Consider the following 13,995-nt stretch of genomic DNA (forward strand, 5'->3'; position numbering starts at 1 on the left):
CTTCGCAGGCGGCGTGAATCGCAGGTGTGCGGTGTCACAGGGCTCAGAGCCTCTGCCGCTGACTCTCTCGGAGATCTCGCGAGCCTCGGGACCTGAGGAGCCTCGGTTCTGTCGCCCGCAGAACGCGGAGGCCGGTACCACCCTGACACGCAGAATGGACAGGGGACGAAGGAGAGGGCACACGGGAAACACAGCCTCTGCTGGTGCGCAGGGAACGTTACGTACATGCGAGTTTCTCTTCCCAGTTTCCTGACCACCGCGAACCCAGCTCTAGTTTCTAGCCCCAGGTCTCCATGACAACCACCGAGCAGGGGCCCCGGAACAAGAAAAAGGGCAAGGATGGGCCGCACCTGAAATGGCGTGCCTGTCACCCAAGGCTTGAATAAGAATGATGAAACTCCACACTATTTACGTGTAAAAATACAGCTTTTATTCTGAGACACAGGCCCCTACCGGGATGGGACCTATGGCCCCAGCCCGTCTAGCGAAGCCGTCCGGGCCCTGAGCGGCGCCATTCCCTGTCCCTGAAACAGGAGGAAGTTGTTCCCAAGGGGAAAAGAGGCCAAAGGGATCGGTGGGGCGCCCCCGAAGGCCGCGGGAGGCGGAGGGTGGGGGGCTGGAAAGGGAGCCGGGGCCGTGCCTCCAACGAGCACCGAGTTCTCCGGAGAGCTCGCGGACCTGGGGCTCCTCGCGCAGAGTGGGGGGCCGGGAGCCAAGCGAGGCCCCACAGCACACCGAGGGCCAAGGACCTGGAGGACCGTGGGCTCTGACCTGGCCCGTGCTCCCCACGCCCCCCGCCCGCCCGCCCCCGGGGCTTCCCTGAAGGGAAGTTCGCAGCCTCCGGAGGGAGACTCTGGCCCGGAGTTCCCCTTCATTCCTCCCTTTGAGACACGTCTCTGTTCTCTGCCCACTGTTTGTCCCTTTCGGCCCATGACCTCACCCCCTGGGAACAGGCGCTCGGCGGCCCTCTCGGGAATCTCCCGAGGGTGAGTGCTCTGTGTCTGACACCAGTTTCGGAAAGCCAGCCGGGACAGCGCCTCCCGCAGTCAGAGAGAAGCTGGAGGGCCGAGGCCCTGAGAGGCGGGCGCGGCCGCTGCTCGGGCTGCAGAGCACCCGCGGCGGGCGGTCGGGGACTCCAGAGATGGAAGACCGCGCACGGCACGCTGCTGGCCCGGCGACCGGCCCTGATCAGAGTCCCTCGCCCTTCCCGGGGTTCGCCTGTGTTTCAAACGCATACGTTCGGCGCTGTGGGGGCACCGGGGGGTGCAGGGCCTGGGGCTCTCTTGGGGGCAGGCTAAATCGGCTCCGGGGTTCAGACCTTTCCGAGCCCTCAGCAGGGAGCTCCAGGAAGCTGAGGGGCCGCGGGGAGTGGGCAGGGATCCCGCTGCAGGGAGAGGCTCTGGGCATGAGGCTGTAGTCCTCACCCCCCGTGCAGGTCTGAGTCCTCCGGACCCCCTGAGCCTCAGTTCTCTGGCGGTCCCGGGCCAGGGCCACAGCGGCGTCAAAGGAGAGGCTGCCCCCATTCCGCCAAGAGGAGCGGGAGGCTCGGGACACCCAAACCCTCTCCCCGGGACTCCCATCCAGCCGGCCGGGCCTCGGGCATGGGTTTGCAGGCGCCACGTGGATCTTGCTACCCATTGCAGCGGGCACCTTGGCAAACTGTGGCTTAGGGGGCACCACCGGCACAGAGCGGACCTGCTGGACCTGGACCAGGGTGGAGGCCAGGCGCATGCCCACGCTGCCAGCTGAGCTAAGGGGACAGGGGCACAGGCTGCAGCCCTCTGGACTGGGCTGCCCGTCGGGCTCCATCTCCTCCGGCCGGGGTGGCTGTGGGGCTGCCCGTTCTGTCTCAGAGGGCTGGTCATTGCCCTCTGTGGCACTGTCGACCTCCAAGGACACTACATATGACCCTTCTAGGAGAAAGCCCCCTTCTAAACGGTCCCCTCCAGCCCTCTGCTCTCCCTCCGCCTCTCCATCCCCACTCTCCCGCTCCTTGCCGACCTCCCCTGCTCCTCCTTCAGCTGCTGCTTCTGTGCTTCTGTCTTCACCATCTCCTTGGTCTTCTCTTGCCTCTAGGTCTCTGTTCTCCCCCTGCCCTCGGGCTCCCCCCTCACCCTCTCTGCCTCCCTCAGCCTCTTGTGTGTGCACCACCTCCCAGCTCTCCTCAGCAGCTTGCTTTTCCTGGGCCCTCTGCTGGGGGTCCTTGCCAGCTTCCACGGCGGCTTCCTCTCCTTCCTCAGCCTCCTCCTGTCTCTCAGTCGTCCTTTCCTCCCCCTCCTCCTCACCCCACTCTCCTTCTGTTTTCTCCACACCCTTAGCTTCCTCCATGTGCTCATCCTCCTGCAGACCTTTGGGTTCCTCGTCCTTGGCTTCTGTCTCTTCCCCACACCCTTCATGCAAACTGACCATCATCTCTTGGCTTCCCCCAGCATCCCCTCCTTCCTCACCTGCCTCTCCAGCCTCCACCCTGCCCTCTGGACTCCCCTCAGCCTCCTCCCTGATGTCCCACCTGCTGCCAGCCTCAGCCTCCTTGCCCTGCCCAACCTCCCAGCACGGCTGCCCCCCCTCAGCCTGCCCCGGGGCCTCCTGTCTTCCACACCCAGCTGCGTCTTCCTCCAGACTGCCCAGGCTCTCCCAGGCCTGGGGTTCGGGCCCCAGAAGGGGACTGAGGTCATCGTAGGCACTCAGGAAGACTTCCTCCCCGCTCTCCTCCTCTGCCGCGGGCCCAGGGCCTGCCGAGTCTGGGGAGCAGCAGCTGGGGGCCAGGACAAATTGGGCATCGTCTAGAGACAGCTCGTCCAGCGGTGGCTCCACGGAGAACTCCTCCACCTATGGGCACGGCATGAGGCTCAGGACCAGGGTCCCTGTCTCCCCTCTGGGTTCTTTGCCTCCCCTCATCCCAGCATGGCTCCCCCTCACCTGAGGCCCAGCTCCTAGCAGCTCCTCCAGGTAGCCGATCCCAGGGTCGTCATCCCCCGGGGTGAAGGCTGCTCCTGCGGCTCCAGCCTTGGCCAAGTCCCCAGCCTCCACCCACTCGGGCTCCGAGCTGCTTGAGTCCTCTAGGAAGGAGAAGGAGTCCTGCACCTCCTGGGACAGGCAGTCCTCCAGGGCCGGGGCTGGGGCCAGGGCCGCTGGGCCTGAGTCAGCCAGGGCACCCGGGGCTGGACTTGCCTCCAACTTCTCATCTGTGGGAACAGAGGTAGTCCCAGGAATACGAAGGTCAGGGTCAGCCCCGACCCTTTTCTCACATGGGTGGGTCTTCCTGGCATTGCTGCCCTAGGGGCCCAACATGCCCAGGTTGGCCCCCTACCTGGCTGACTTCAGACCAATACTCCGGACTGTTGGCTTACAGCTGCCTTTGTCCTGTTCCTCCAGGTGCTGGGCACCGGGCTGTACGTTTTAAAATGCACTATCTCATTTCCCCACAAAAGCGCCCTCTGCTATAGGATGTTTGCCTCCATTTTACACGTGAGAAAACTGAGGCTGCCAGAGAGTAAGCGGTTTGTCCAGGGTCACAGGACAAGGGGCGCAGGCGAAGTGTGACCCCACAGCTGCTCCGTGGCCACGCCCTCACCCCCCAGGCTGAGCTGCCCGCAGTTCTCATCCGAGACGCTTCAGGAACGCAGTGAGAGCAGCGCTTGGCTCCCAGCTCTGCCACCGCCTACCCAAACCAATGACACGTGGCTTAACCAAGGCTCCGGTTCGACTGCTGTGACACAAGGATGACAGCACTACCTGTGTCATAAGACCATGAGAAAATGAAAAAAGCTAACACCTGCAAAGTCCTTAATACAGCACTTGGCACATAATAAGCCTCCAATGAGTGCCAGCTGGTGTGGCTGATCTGACTGCCGTCACTACCACCGGTGGTGCGTGTCCACCTGGTGCGTGGTAATCCCTGCCACGTGCGTCCGACAGGACCCGCCCGTGCGTGTACAAGAGCCCCTCTGCATGTATTTTACACAAGTGCATTATGTCCCTGGATCCCCTCAGCCTTGAACCAGGGCTGGCAGCCGAAGGGAACCACCCAAAGCCAAGGGCTGAGGCCTCTTCCCTTCCCCCATCAGAGCTTCCGCCTGTTCCCCAGTCACCACTCCCAGTCCTGGGCAATCCCTGGGTCCTCACCTGGGGGGCCGGGGCCAGGGCCGGGGCCGGAGGCAGGGCTCGACCGGGGCTGTAGGGCGGGGCACTCCAGGCCACGGGTGAGCCTGGCCAAGGACACGTTGGAGATGATGTTCGGGGGCACGCTGAGGATGGAGGTGATATGCAGCGGGAGGTTGACGTTGTACGGGTCTGAGATGTGGACGCCAGCGCAGCGCTCTGCACGGCTGCCACCCACGGCGCGGGCTGCCGGCCGCCCGGCTCGCGGTGTTCCTGGCTCAGAGTTCGTGCTGCCCAGGGCCTCTGCCTCGGGCTCCACTTCTCCCTCCGCTCCCTCTGCAGAATCGTTCTCCAAACTCTCAGGCATCAGCGGGCTGGGCCGGGGACTGCTGGGTGCCAGCAACCCCTCTGGCTCTGCGGAGGAGAGAGAGGCAGGTGGTGGCCCCCGCTGTAAGGGACCCGGGCCATCCAGGGATGCTCTGGATCAGGACAGAATGCTCCATGCTTCCTGGAGCCCGCAGGACCACGCCCAGATTCCCTTGGCCACACAGCAAACCTTCCCCAGCCCACAGGTCACTTGTGGGTCAGCCCTCCTACACAGGCCCGAGCCCCCTCCTCCTTCCCTGCAGATGCCATCACTGGCTGCCCCCACACACCCACACACGCCACCGTGTCCCTGCATGTACTCCTGTGAGCACACCCATAGAGCAGAGGACAAACACCCTGTAACCTGGTGCCCAGCACTACAGCTGGTGTACGATAGACACACGTCATGTATTTTGAAATTAGTGGGTACACTTGGCTCCGAGCTCGCACACACACATGTGCACAGGCAGTGGTCTGGTTCACAACACTGTCGTTCCCCTACAGACACACTCGCAGACGCTCACAGGCCGTGCTGTGAACACCACGGCACACTCGCGGGTGCACGCCTATGCTCACCGTCGCTGGCCCCCACCGACGCACTCAGCGAGTCCATGCTCTTGGCTGGCCGCAGGGTCCCCTTATCCGACTTGTCCTCTGCAAGACAACTGGCGTGTGGGTCCAGGGCCTGGCATGCCCGCCACGGAGCTCCCGCCCATCGCCCCACACTCACCTCTGTCCTCAGCCCCCCGTGGGAGTTTGCGCTTGGTCTCGTGGCCAGAGCGACCCAGGTTGAAGATGGATCTCCACTTCCTGACCTTCAGGGACCCTTTCCTCCTGGAGGCAGTGGAGACATCAGTAGGGTTGGGCCTGGAGGCCAGCATGGGGTGCAGGTGCGGGGGGACAGGGCGCCCAGGAGGGAGGTCTTACTTGTGCTCTGCCATCTCAATGATAGTGTGGTAGGGCCGAATCTGGGGGGGTCCGTCGCCAGCCTGCAGGACGCTAGGCAGGTGGTAGGGCAGCGACCTGGGCATGAGGTCCTCAGGGCCGCCCGATGCCCGGAGCCCTGGAAGGGACCGCCATCCGCCACTCTCCAGGTCACCGCCTAGGGAGAGGAGAGGACTCACCAGCCAAGAACAGAGAAAAGACAGGGCATCGGCCCCCAGCTCCTCCTCGCACCTAACCCCTTGCGAGCTGGGGACGTATGGGGACGGGGGACCCTGGTCCAGCCCCTCGAGAGTGGGTGAGCCCTCAGGGGCCCAAGAGGGCCGGGGGTTCCAGGACTGTGGTCTGGTGGGCCGGGGTGACAACAACGAGTCGTCGCTGGTGTCGAGAGCCAGGACGGTGACTGGAGATCCACCCAGGCCCCGTGCTGTGCGCAGGCAGAAGAGGCCCACACAGGCTTTCTCATCTGCAGGTTGGGGAGCCCGAACCGGTGGTCGGCAGGCCCTGATGCTGCTGCGACCCCTCAGACAGGCAGTGGCGGAGGGGGCACACACCAGAGAGGGCAGGGCCCCCGAAGAGCCGGTCCACGTGCGTGAGGATGAACTCGACCACGATGGACTGCACACGCACCTCCATGAAGGCCGCCGTGCCGTTGAAGCCGGAGGCCTCTATGTCCTTAGACCTGTGGGGACACGGAGTCATCCCTGCCCTTATCACGCGTCCTTATCCACACTCTTCCTGGAAGTGCCTTGCATCCTCTCCCCACTGCGCCCTTAACCCCCACCCCACACCACTTAAACCATGTATGTGGTTCACGTCTCCAATGCCACTTCCTCCAGGAAGCCTTCTTGGACACCCTCCTCAGAATCGACCTCCACTTCCTTTGCACTCACTCCAGGGGCCTGTCTATAATGCATGCCAGGACTCCTCACAGCCTGCCTTGCACCACAAGGAGTGATCCACAGGCCAGTTCTCCTATAGACCACAAGGCATTTGCTCACAAATACTTGACCAGGACCCACCCTGCTCCAGTCCCTGAGCTCTGTGACACAGGGTGACCCGAACCCTAACCCTTAGGGACTTTACTCCAGCTCAGAGCTGGTGTCAAAGCGGCGAGCCCCGAGCCACTGGGTGTGATCCTGAGCCTTCCTGTGTCTCACTGGGCTGCTTGAGACCCTCAGTCTCCTCTCCAGCGCACCCACCCAGCCACCCCGTCCTGCAGCCGCCTTCTGGGGGCTAGGCTCTGCCAGGACCCCCACGTGCCATTCACTCACGCGCCCACCTCAGCAGGTTGGGGGCCCACACGATGGCCAGGTTGCGGGCGTGCATGTTGGTCTGGGCGCTGAGCGAGGCCATGTGCACCAGGTGGCGCATGAGGAACTCCAGGGTCCTGCAGAGACGGGCACCGGGGTCGGGGTCACACAGAGGTCCTAGGGCAGGAGTAAGGCTGGGGCCTGGGCCCTGGGAGAGAAAGGACAGGCCCCAGGTGGAGGGAGCCAGGGCGGGGTGGGGGAGCCAGGAGGGGGCGGGGAGGGGAGGCGCCCAACACCTGTAGTTTGGGACAGGGAGCTCTCGAAGCACCTCCAGGATCTTGACCAAGCGTTCGGGCTCCAGCTGCACCGCCACGGCCTCCTGATCAGGGGTGGGGGGGGGAGGGGGGAGGGGGCGTTCAAGAAGCAGGAGTCGGCGACCCGGCCTGCCCTGCGTCCTGCCCGGAGCTCTGAGGCAAACCCTCAGACACAGCTGTGCTGCCCCGCACTGCCCTCGACCCGGAGCCACAAATGCACACGGACAGCGGCAGGGAGAGCCCGGAGTCTGGGGCTGCAGACCTGCGGCCGAGCCCTGGCTGTGACCTCGGCTTTACGGCCTTGGACAACTCACTCCGGTCACTCTCTGCCTTAGCGTCCTCTGCCGGTGACACTCGGCACTGGAGCACATCCACCCCCTCCCCCGGGGGCGTCCAAGGCGGTGGGGTTGTTCCAAGGGATCCGGGGAGGCCTCACCCCGCCCGGCGTGGCCAGCGTGGGCGGGTGGCACGCCCCTGCCGCTCGGGGCCTCCTGGTGCTACTGTGTCAGTCAGCGAAGCCAGAGCGGCTGCCCCTCGGCCTCCCAACTCACAGCGAACTTGTCGTACAGCCGGTACGTGAGCAGCGGGTCCGGCAGCTCTCGGAAGTAGGCCTTGCACAGGGAGGACACGCAGTGGATGTCCTGCAGGTAAACGTCTCGCCGCAGGTCCGGCTTCCGCTCTGCCTCGAACTCCTGCCTGGGGAGGTGCAGCGTGCTCAGGAGTGCTGGGCGTCAGGAGAAGCGAGGGAGCCGCAGGGAGGCGCTCCGGGCCGGCCGGGGGGCCAGCGCGTGTGGGGCTTGGAAGGAGGACAGCGGGCCGTGCACGTGGACGCACAGGGCAGGCGTGAGGAGGGTGAGTGGGTCGGTGCAAGGGCGGGGATCCATGTTGGGGGCGTAGCTGCAGGTGTAGCTGCAGGTGTAGCAACGTAGGCATGGGTGGGGGTCGGCAGAAGTGGGGGCTGAGCCTGAGTGCGTTTCTGGGTACAAGGACGGATGGGGGCGTGTGACCTTAGAACAGCGGTGTCAGACTCATGTTCACCGGGGGCCACGTCAGCCTCGCGGTCGCCTTCAAAGAGCTGAAGGTAATTTCAGCTCCGAACAGTTGAGGAGCAGTTACCGTTGGACATCCCTAAAATTACATTTGGCCCTTTGAAGGCAACCGTGAGGAGATGTGGCCCCCGGTGAACATGAGTTTTACGCCCCTACCCGAGAAAGAAACATAAGTGTCGATCTTTATAACATTGGCTGTGACACTGAGGGCGCAGGTGACCCAAGAAACAATAAGCTGAATGTCAAAATTGCAAACTTTCGTGTGTTGTGTGTCAAAGGGCACCACTGAAAAAGCAAAGAGAACCCACAGAATGGGGAAAAGGGCTTGCGAGTCAGATTTGATAAGCGTCTAATATCCAGAATATAAAGAACTCTCACAATTCCAAAGAGGTAAACAACCCACTTTAAAAACGCATGAGGGCCTGGAGCAGACGTTTCTCCAGAGAGGATGCACAAATGCTCAATGAGCGAACAAAAAGATGTTCCGCATCATTGGCTGTTAGGGGATGGCACACACAGATGAAGTACCACTGCACACCCACTGGGGACGCTACAATAAAAAAGACACAGAGTGACAAACGCTGGCAGGGAGGTAGAGAAATCGGAGCCCTTGTAGGTGGGGATGGAAAACCAGACAGTCACTGTTTGGCGGCTCCTTTAAAAGCTCAGCAGAGAGTTACCCTATGACCCAGCAACCCGGCTCCTACGCACACACTCTAGAGAGCGGAGAACACACGTCAGCACAAACACGCGCACACGGACAGCGTGCGGCACCCTTGTTTGCAGCAGCCGACAGGCAGAAGCCACCCGAACAGCCTGTGGCCGACGAACGGGTCAGTACAGGGGTCACACCACGCACTGGAGCACCGTTCGGCCACGAGAAAAGGAATGAGGCGCTGGTACACGCAACAACACGCGTGAACCTCAAAAGCATGCCAAGTGAAAGAGGCCCACACGCAGGGTTACAATGACACAACCTGCGTGTGAAATGAGCAGAAGAGGGAAACCCGTCCCGACAGGAGTGGACGAGGGTGGCCAGGGCCCGGGGCGGGGGGCGGGGCGACGGTGGTGGGTGTGGGGTTGCCCCTGGGGGAGTGAAACATTCTGGAATCAGTGGTGATGGTTGCACCACCTGCGAATGTACTCAAAACCACTAAAATGTACATTTTTTCTCCCGACCCTCACCCCAGGACACGGTCATTGGTTTCAGAGAGAGGAGGAGAGAGAGAGAAACATTGGTCGGTTGCCTCCTCTGCGTGCCCCAACCAGGGATCGAACCCACAAACTTTTGGTGTAGGGACGACACTCCAACTAGCTGAGCCACCCAGCCAGGGCCGAAACGTACACGTTTAAATGGTGGATTTCAGGGTATGAGAATTATATCTAATTTGTTTTAACAGCTGGGTGTGTGTGTGGGAGTGGAGGGGTGTGTGCACAGGTCAGCCTGGGGTGGCAGTGCATGGTCTCAGCTTCTCCTGAGCAGACTCCAGAGCGCCTCCTTTAGACAGTGCCGGTCACTGAGTCTCCTTCCCCCCACCTCCCCTCACCCTCTGGCTCCCCGGCCTCCGGGCCTCCGGACCCTCCCGAAACTGCCCGACTCACCGGAGCCTCTGGATGTTGGAGGAGACCCCCGAGAGGCGGTAGATCCCGTCCACCACTCCATACTCCTCCACGAACTCCGCACAGCTCCTGAGCACCTGGGGCACTGGGGGCAGAGGGGCAGACACGGGGGTGTCAGAGCCGCCCGGGGTCTGAGAAGTGGGAGCACCAGCAGGGGGGCTTGGGGAGGGCGGTGCCCGTGGCATGCAGCCTGTCCGAAAGAGTCTCGCGGGCGTCAGCTCCAAGCCACGAACGCCCCTACAGTCCCTCTGCCCCCACCAGGCCTAGAGCCCCAGCGTCACCCCCATCCCGGGGCGGGGTCGGGGGGAGCTCTGTGCCTCTCCAGACTGCCCGCTCCTGTTCGAAAGTTCTGCCTTCGAGGAAACTACTCGCTTCTCTGGGACTTTTAAAGGGGCGGCAACCCAGCTGGAAGTGTTGCGTCCACGCACTTCCACGATCAGGCTTCACCCTGAATCCCGACCACAACTCGCACAGGGCCGGCGGGGTGGGTGCGAAGCGCACCCTCTGGGAAGGCCGTGCGTGGACATTAGTTCCGTCACCGAAAGGTGCGCAAAACAGTGACAGACCCTCAGCCAGGCCAGCCCCGGAGAGGAGCACCCGCGGGCCCACTGAGCGACCACGTGTGTGCGTCACGCGCGGTCGTCCCCGTGCGGCGGGGAGAAGGACCGGGGACCGGAGGACTCACGAGTGCCCGGGGCCACCCCGCCAGAGCCAGGCTGCAAGTCCAGAAGCTCAAGAGCCGAGTGGCGTCTCGCAACCCCGGCCCCTCCTCTGTTCCTAGACCGCAAGCTCCTTAGGGGTGGGCTCTCAGTGTGACCCGTCTCCGTATCCCCTTACGGTCTCCCAGGGTGCCTCGTGCACGGGAAACTCGAGTGTTGAATCCCAGCTCCACAATTCCCTGTTTTAAATCCTCAGATATGATACCAGAATAATATCGAAACACACATCAGCTCCCCAGCAGGGAAGGTGCGACCTTCACAAATCGGGTCTCAGCTGCGGCCCCGGCCGCGGTGCCAGGGTGCTCCCCAACAGACCCTGCGATCCAGCCTTTGCTCCTCCGCGAACAAGGTGGTACCACGTCCTCCCCTTGACACCCACCGACGTCGCCTCCGGGCTGGAAGCGTCCTCCCCTCTGACTCCGTCTGGGGAACGCCTGTGCGCCCCTCAACACACACCTCGAACACCGACCCCCAGTTCTGAGCCCTTTACTTGTTCTAGCTCCGCACTCCTTTCTTTATCCCTGTGTCACATACTTCACGCTCTTTGTTACGATTTGTTTCTTTTCTATGTGTGACTTTGGACACAATGTGACGTCCTCCCCGGCATCCAGCCCAGTGCTGAAACATAGTATGCAGTAAACGTTTATTGAACGATTCAGTTCATTAGCAATCAGTTACGAGAACTGGTGGCATCTCAGAAGACAACGCAGAACATTGCCAAGATAAACCCTCGGGTCCTGTTAACTGAGACCCACCCGAGCCCACGTGCCGAGTCAGAAAGCGCCGTCTCCCCTGGGCGGCCGGGCTGTCTCCTGCCACGGGCGTCGGGAGTCTCACAGCTGATTGCGCCTCCCTCCGCCTCGGCCGCCTCCACCAACCACAGAGAACCCGGCTCACCGTTCTGGGCACCGACCTTACCCTCCCTCTCGTTTTCCCGTCGGCCCAGTTCCTCCGTCCTTTACCCTTTCCTAAAGCTTTGGGTTTGGGAAGTCCTCCATTCCAAGCTCTTTGTGGAATTCAGTGAGACCGAAATACAGAATGAAGGAAATGATAAACCCATCCTCTACGATTGAAAACCCTCCTCGTAGGACCTGCTGCCCGCGCCCTCTGCCCTCTGCCCTCTGCCCTCCTGCGGCCCAGAGCCAGGACTCAGGAAAGGTCGCGGAAGTTGAGGAACCCTTCGCCCGGGGGCTGTGGAAGTGTGGGCCAGCACACCAGTCGCCTCGAGAGTGACAGCTTCCTTAAGCTCCGCAGCCCCGTCCCCTCTCCCACCTCCACTGGCTCCTGGCCCTGGGTCACCGTCCGTCCCCAGGCCCTGTGCCCCCCGAGAGGGTCCCTGAGCCCGGGCACCCAGCACTGCGTGCCGATGGTGCGTGGCTTCCCGTCAGAACGGAGGCTCTGCTGTCGGGGTGTGAGGCTACACCCAGTTTTGGCCGCCGCATGACTCATACACAGGCTGCTGCCACCTAAACCCAGGTCCTCTCCACACGAACTGGAACCAGCAGACAGGCCTTCCCCGCCGTGTCCTCTGCTGGTTTCAAACCTCCAGAGAACAGAGGCAATGGGTCAAGCCCATGGGGGAAGAGAGAGGGGGTCAGAGCTACAAGTCAGAGGCGGCGTAGGGGAGGCAGAGTCAGAGGGGTGTGGGGGCGGGTCACAGCCAGGGCCCCGAGAATCTGCAACCTCAACAAGGTGCCGAAAGAGATAGAGATCGGGAGATCGGGACCGGCTTGGGGCAGAGGGCTGGGAGACGGCACTGAGATGGGTGTATCTGCAGAGGAGCCCAGATCGCCACCGGGGATAAACTAACCAGACACACCGGTCTCCACCGGCCAGGGCTTTCATGCTTGCCGGGCCTTGGGTCGGAGAGAAGCCACCTGTCTGTGCCAGGAGAGCTGGGCGAGGGGCCGCTGTCGCTGCTGCTCTGGTGCCCAGGTGGCTCCCCCCTTGGGCTCAGGGGAGGCTCTGCTGAGCAGAGCTGCTTCTCCCAGGCCCTGGGATGCTCTGCGATCAGGACGCAGCAACCAGGTGTCTGTCCTTCCAGAGAGCGGCCCCCGCCAGCTGGCCCCATGGTCAGAGGGTCTTGTGCCCTGGCCCACAGCCTCCACTCCCTGCAGGAATCCCTCCCTCGTAAAAGGGTCTCCTCGCACGGGCAGCTGGGCTTTGCCCTCGGGGAAGAGCGAGGCCCAGAGAAGCCACTTTACTGTTCCACACTCTTCCTCAGCGCCTGGGCTTTCCCTTCGCCAAGGCCGGCGGGGATGGGGGCCCCAAGGGGAGGAGAAAAGGGGAAGAAGGTGTCTGGGGATGCGGGGCGGGGCCCTGAGCAGGAAATGAGCAGGAACCACGTCCCCTGCCTGCACTGCAGGGGCCACAGCCCAGAGCGAGGGGAGGACAAAGAGGAAATGACAGATTGGGTGGGGGTGGGGTGGGGGAAAGAACGAGGAATGAAGAACGGGCCCTTCTCTGGGAGGAGCCGGACGTGCCGAAAACAAGCTGAGCCGGGCCGGGCGGCCGGGATGCCTGCGTTCACTTTCAGGGCAGATTGAGAAACGCACGGAGTGGCTGCTCCCCGCCCAGCTCGGGGCACGGGTGGCCTGCAGCCGTGAGGTCGGTCCCTGGCCCTGCTCCTGCCCAAGTCCCCTCCCGGGCCACCCAGGTCCCACCGGCCTCCGTGGCGCCCTCCACACCGCCTCCTGCTCCCTGGCGCTGCCCACCACGGCGACAGCGGCTCCGCGGCTCCGAGTCGGACTGGCCTCCCTCCGCACGAGGAGAGCAGGGGAACCCCAGACGACGGGGAAGGGTATCCCCACCCTGGGTCCTCGCCTGCGGCCCAGCAAGGCTGCGAGGGGACCAGCGCACACACCTCCGGCCCGCACAGTCCTCCACCTGGAGCCCCCGAGGGCCGCCTCAGACTCCAGGGGGCCCTCGCCCCGTCCCCTTTCATTCAGACCCAAGGGCCTGCCGTCTGCCCCCCCGCAGCCTCCCTCCCCTGTCCCCAGGTGTCACACGGAGCCGCCTGCCTTCTCACGAAGCAGATTTCCACCTCGCCTGCCCCTCAGCCCCCAGCCACCGTCCCTGTGGGCCCCTCAGGACCCCCAGCGGCCCAGCAGCCCGTGGCAGCCGCCTTACCCTCCTGGCCCGAGTGCTGCAGGTGCTCCTGCAGGTCACAGCCAAACACCCGCTCCTTGGAACCGCCTTTCTTCTTTCCCTTCTGCCGAGACTTCATGGCTGGAGCCCCCGGCCTCCGGCCCGGCCACCTCCGGCCCCCGGGACCTTTGGCCTAGTGGTCCCCCATGAAATCCCAAGCTGGCCTCTAGGCTTGGCCCGGCCCCAGGGGGCAGGGCTCTGAACTGGGGGTGGAGGGTGGCCTGGGCAACAGGCAACAGCCCCGGCCCCTGGGGCTCCCGCCGGCCACGCGGAAGTGGCCGTGGAGGAGGAAGTGCCAGGACCCTGGCACGAAGCTGGGTCTCGTGGCCGACCTGGCACTCGCCCCTCTCGCCTGCTCGGGCCTGGGGCAGGAAGCTGCGCAGCGCCCCAAACCCGCTTCCTGTTAGAGCATCTTTGCAACCACAGGGCCGGGTGGGGGAGGCCGCTGACATTCACATCCTCACCCACCTCGGGCCCGCTCATT

The 13,995-nt window shown here is 63.4% G+C and overlaps 1 protein-coding gene across 3 annotated transcripts; it reads right to left on the reverse strand.

Annotated features, from left to right (window-relative positions):
* Positions 1–407: 407 nt before the first annotated feature.
* On the reverse strand, positions 408–13,922 carry ARHGAP30 (Rho GTPase activating protein 30). Of its 3 annotated transcripts, none has more exons than XM_045838323.1 (12): positions 13,494–13,922; positions 9,628–9,730; positions 7,528–7,672; positions 6,959–7,041; positions 6,692–6,799; positions 5,964–6,091; positions 5,395–5,569; positions 5,198–5,301; positions 5,044–5,121; positions 4,126–4,515; positions 2,920–3,059; positions 408–2,829 (listed from the first exon to the last, which is right to left on the reverse strand). In XM_045838323.1, exons 1-12 carry the CDS (start codon positions 13,588–13,590, stop codon positions 1,189–1,191), a joined length of 3,192 nt encoding a protein of 1,063 aa, XP_045694279.1. In that variant the 5' UTR covers positions 13,591–13,922; the 3' UTR covers positions 408–1,188. The 3 variants fall into 3 exon arrangements, with proteins under 3 accessions (XP_045694279.1, XP_045694278.1, XP_045694280.1); XM_045838322.1 differs by having other exon boundaries at positions 2,920–3,185; XM_045838324.1 differs by lacking the exon at positions 13,494–13,922 and having other exon boundaries at positions 2,920–3,185; positions 7,528–7,668.
* Between the last annotated feature and the right edge of the window lie 73 nt (positions 13,923–13,995).

The sequence above is a fragment of the Phyllostomus hastatus genome, unplaced genomic scaffold (genome assembly GCF_019186645.2).
Source record: "Phyllostomus hastatus isolate PE091 unplaced genomic scaffold, TTU_PhHast_1.1 phas_contig_283, whole genome shotgun sequence".
NCBI classification, from domain to species: domain Eukaryota; kingdom Metazoa; phylum Chordata; class Mammalia; order Chiroptera; family Phyllostomidae; genus Phyllostomus; species Phyllostomus hastatus.

What these genes read in the sequence shown, in the direction of transcription:
- ARHGAP30 (XM_045838322.1), bottom strand. Translation starts at nt 13,590, where the DNA reads ATGAAGTCTCGGCAGAAGGGAAAGAAGAAAGGCGGTTCCAAGGAGCGG. An exon ending in GCAGCACTCGGGCCAGGAGG is followed by an intron (nt 9,731 to 13,493) that starts GTAAGGCGGCTG and finishes CTCTGCCCCCAG; the next exon opens with TGCCCCAGGTGCTCAGGAGC. An exon ending in GTCGGTGGGGGCCAGCGACG is followed by an intron (nt 4,516 to 5,043) that starts GTGAGCATAGGC and finishes TCTCCTCCGCAG; the next exon opens with AGCCAGAGGGGTTGCTGGCA.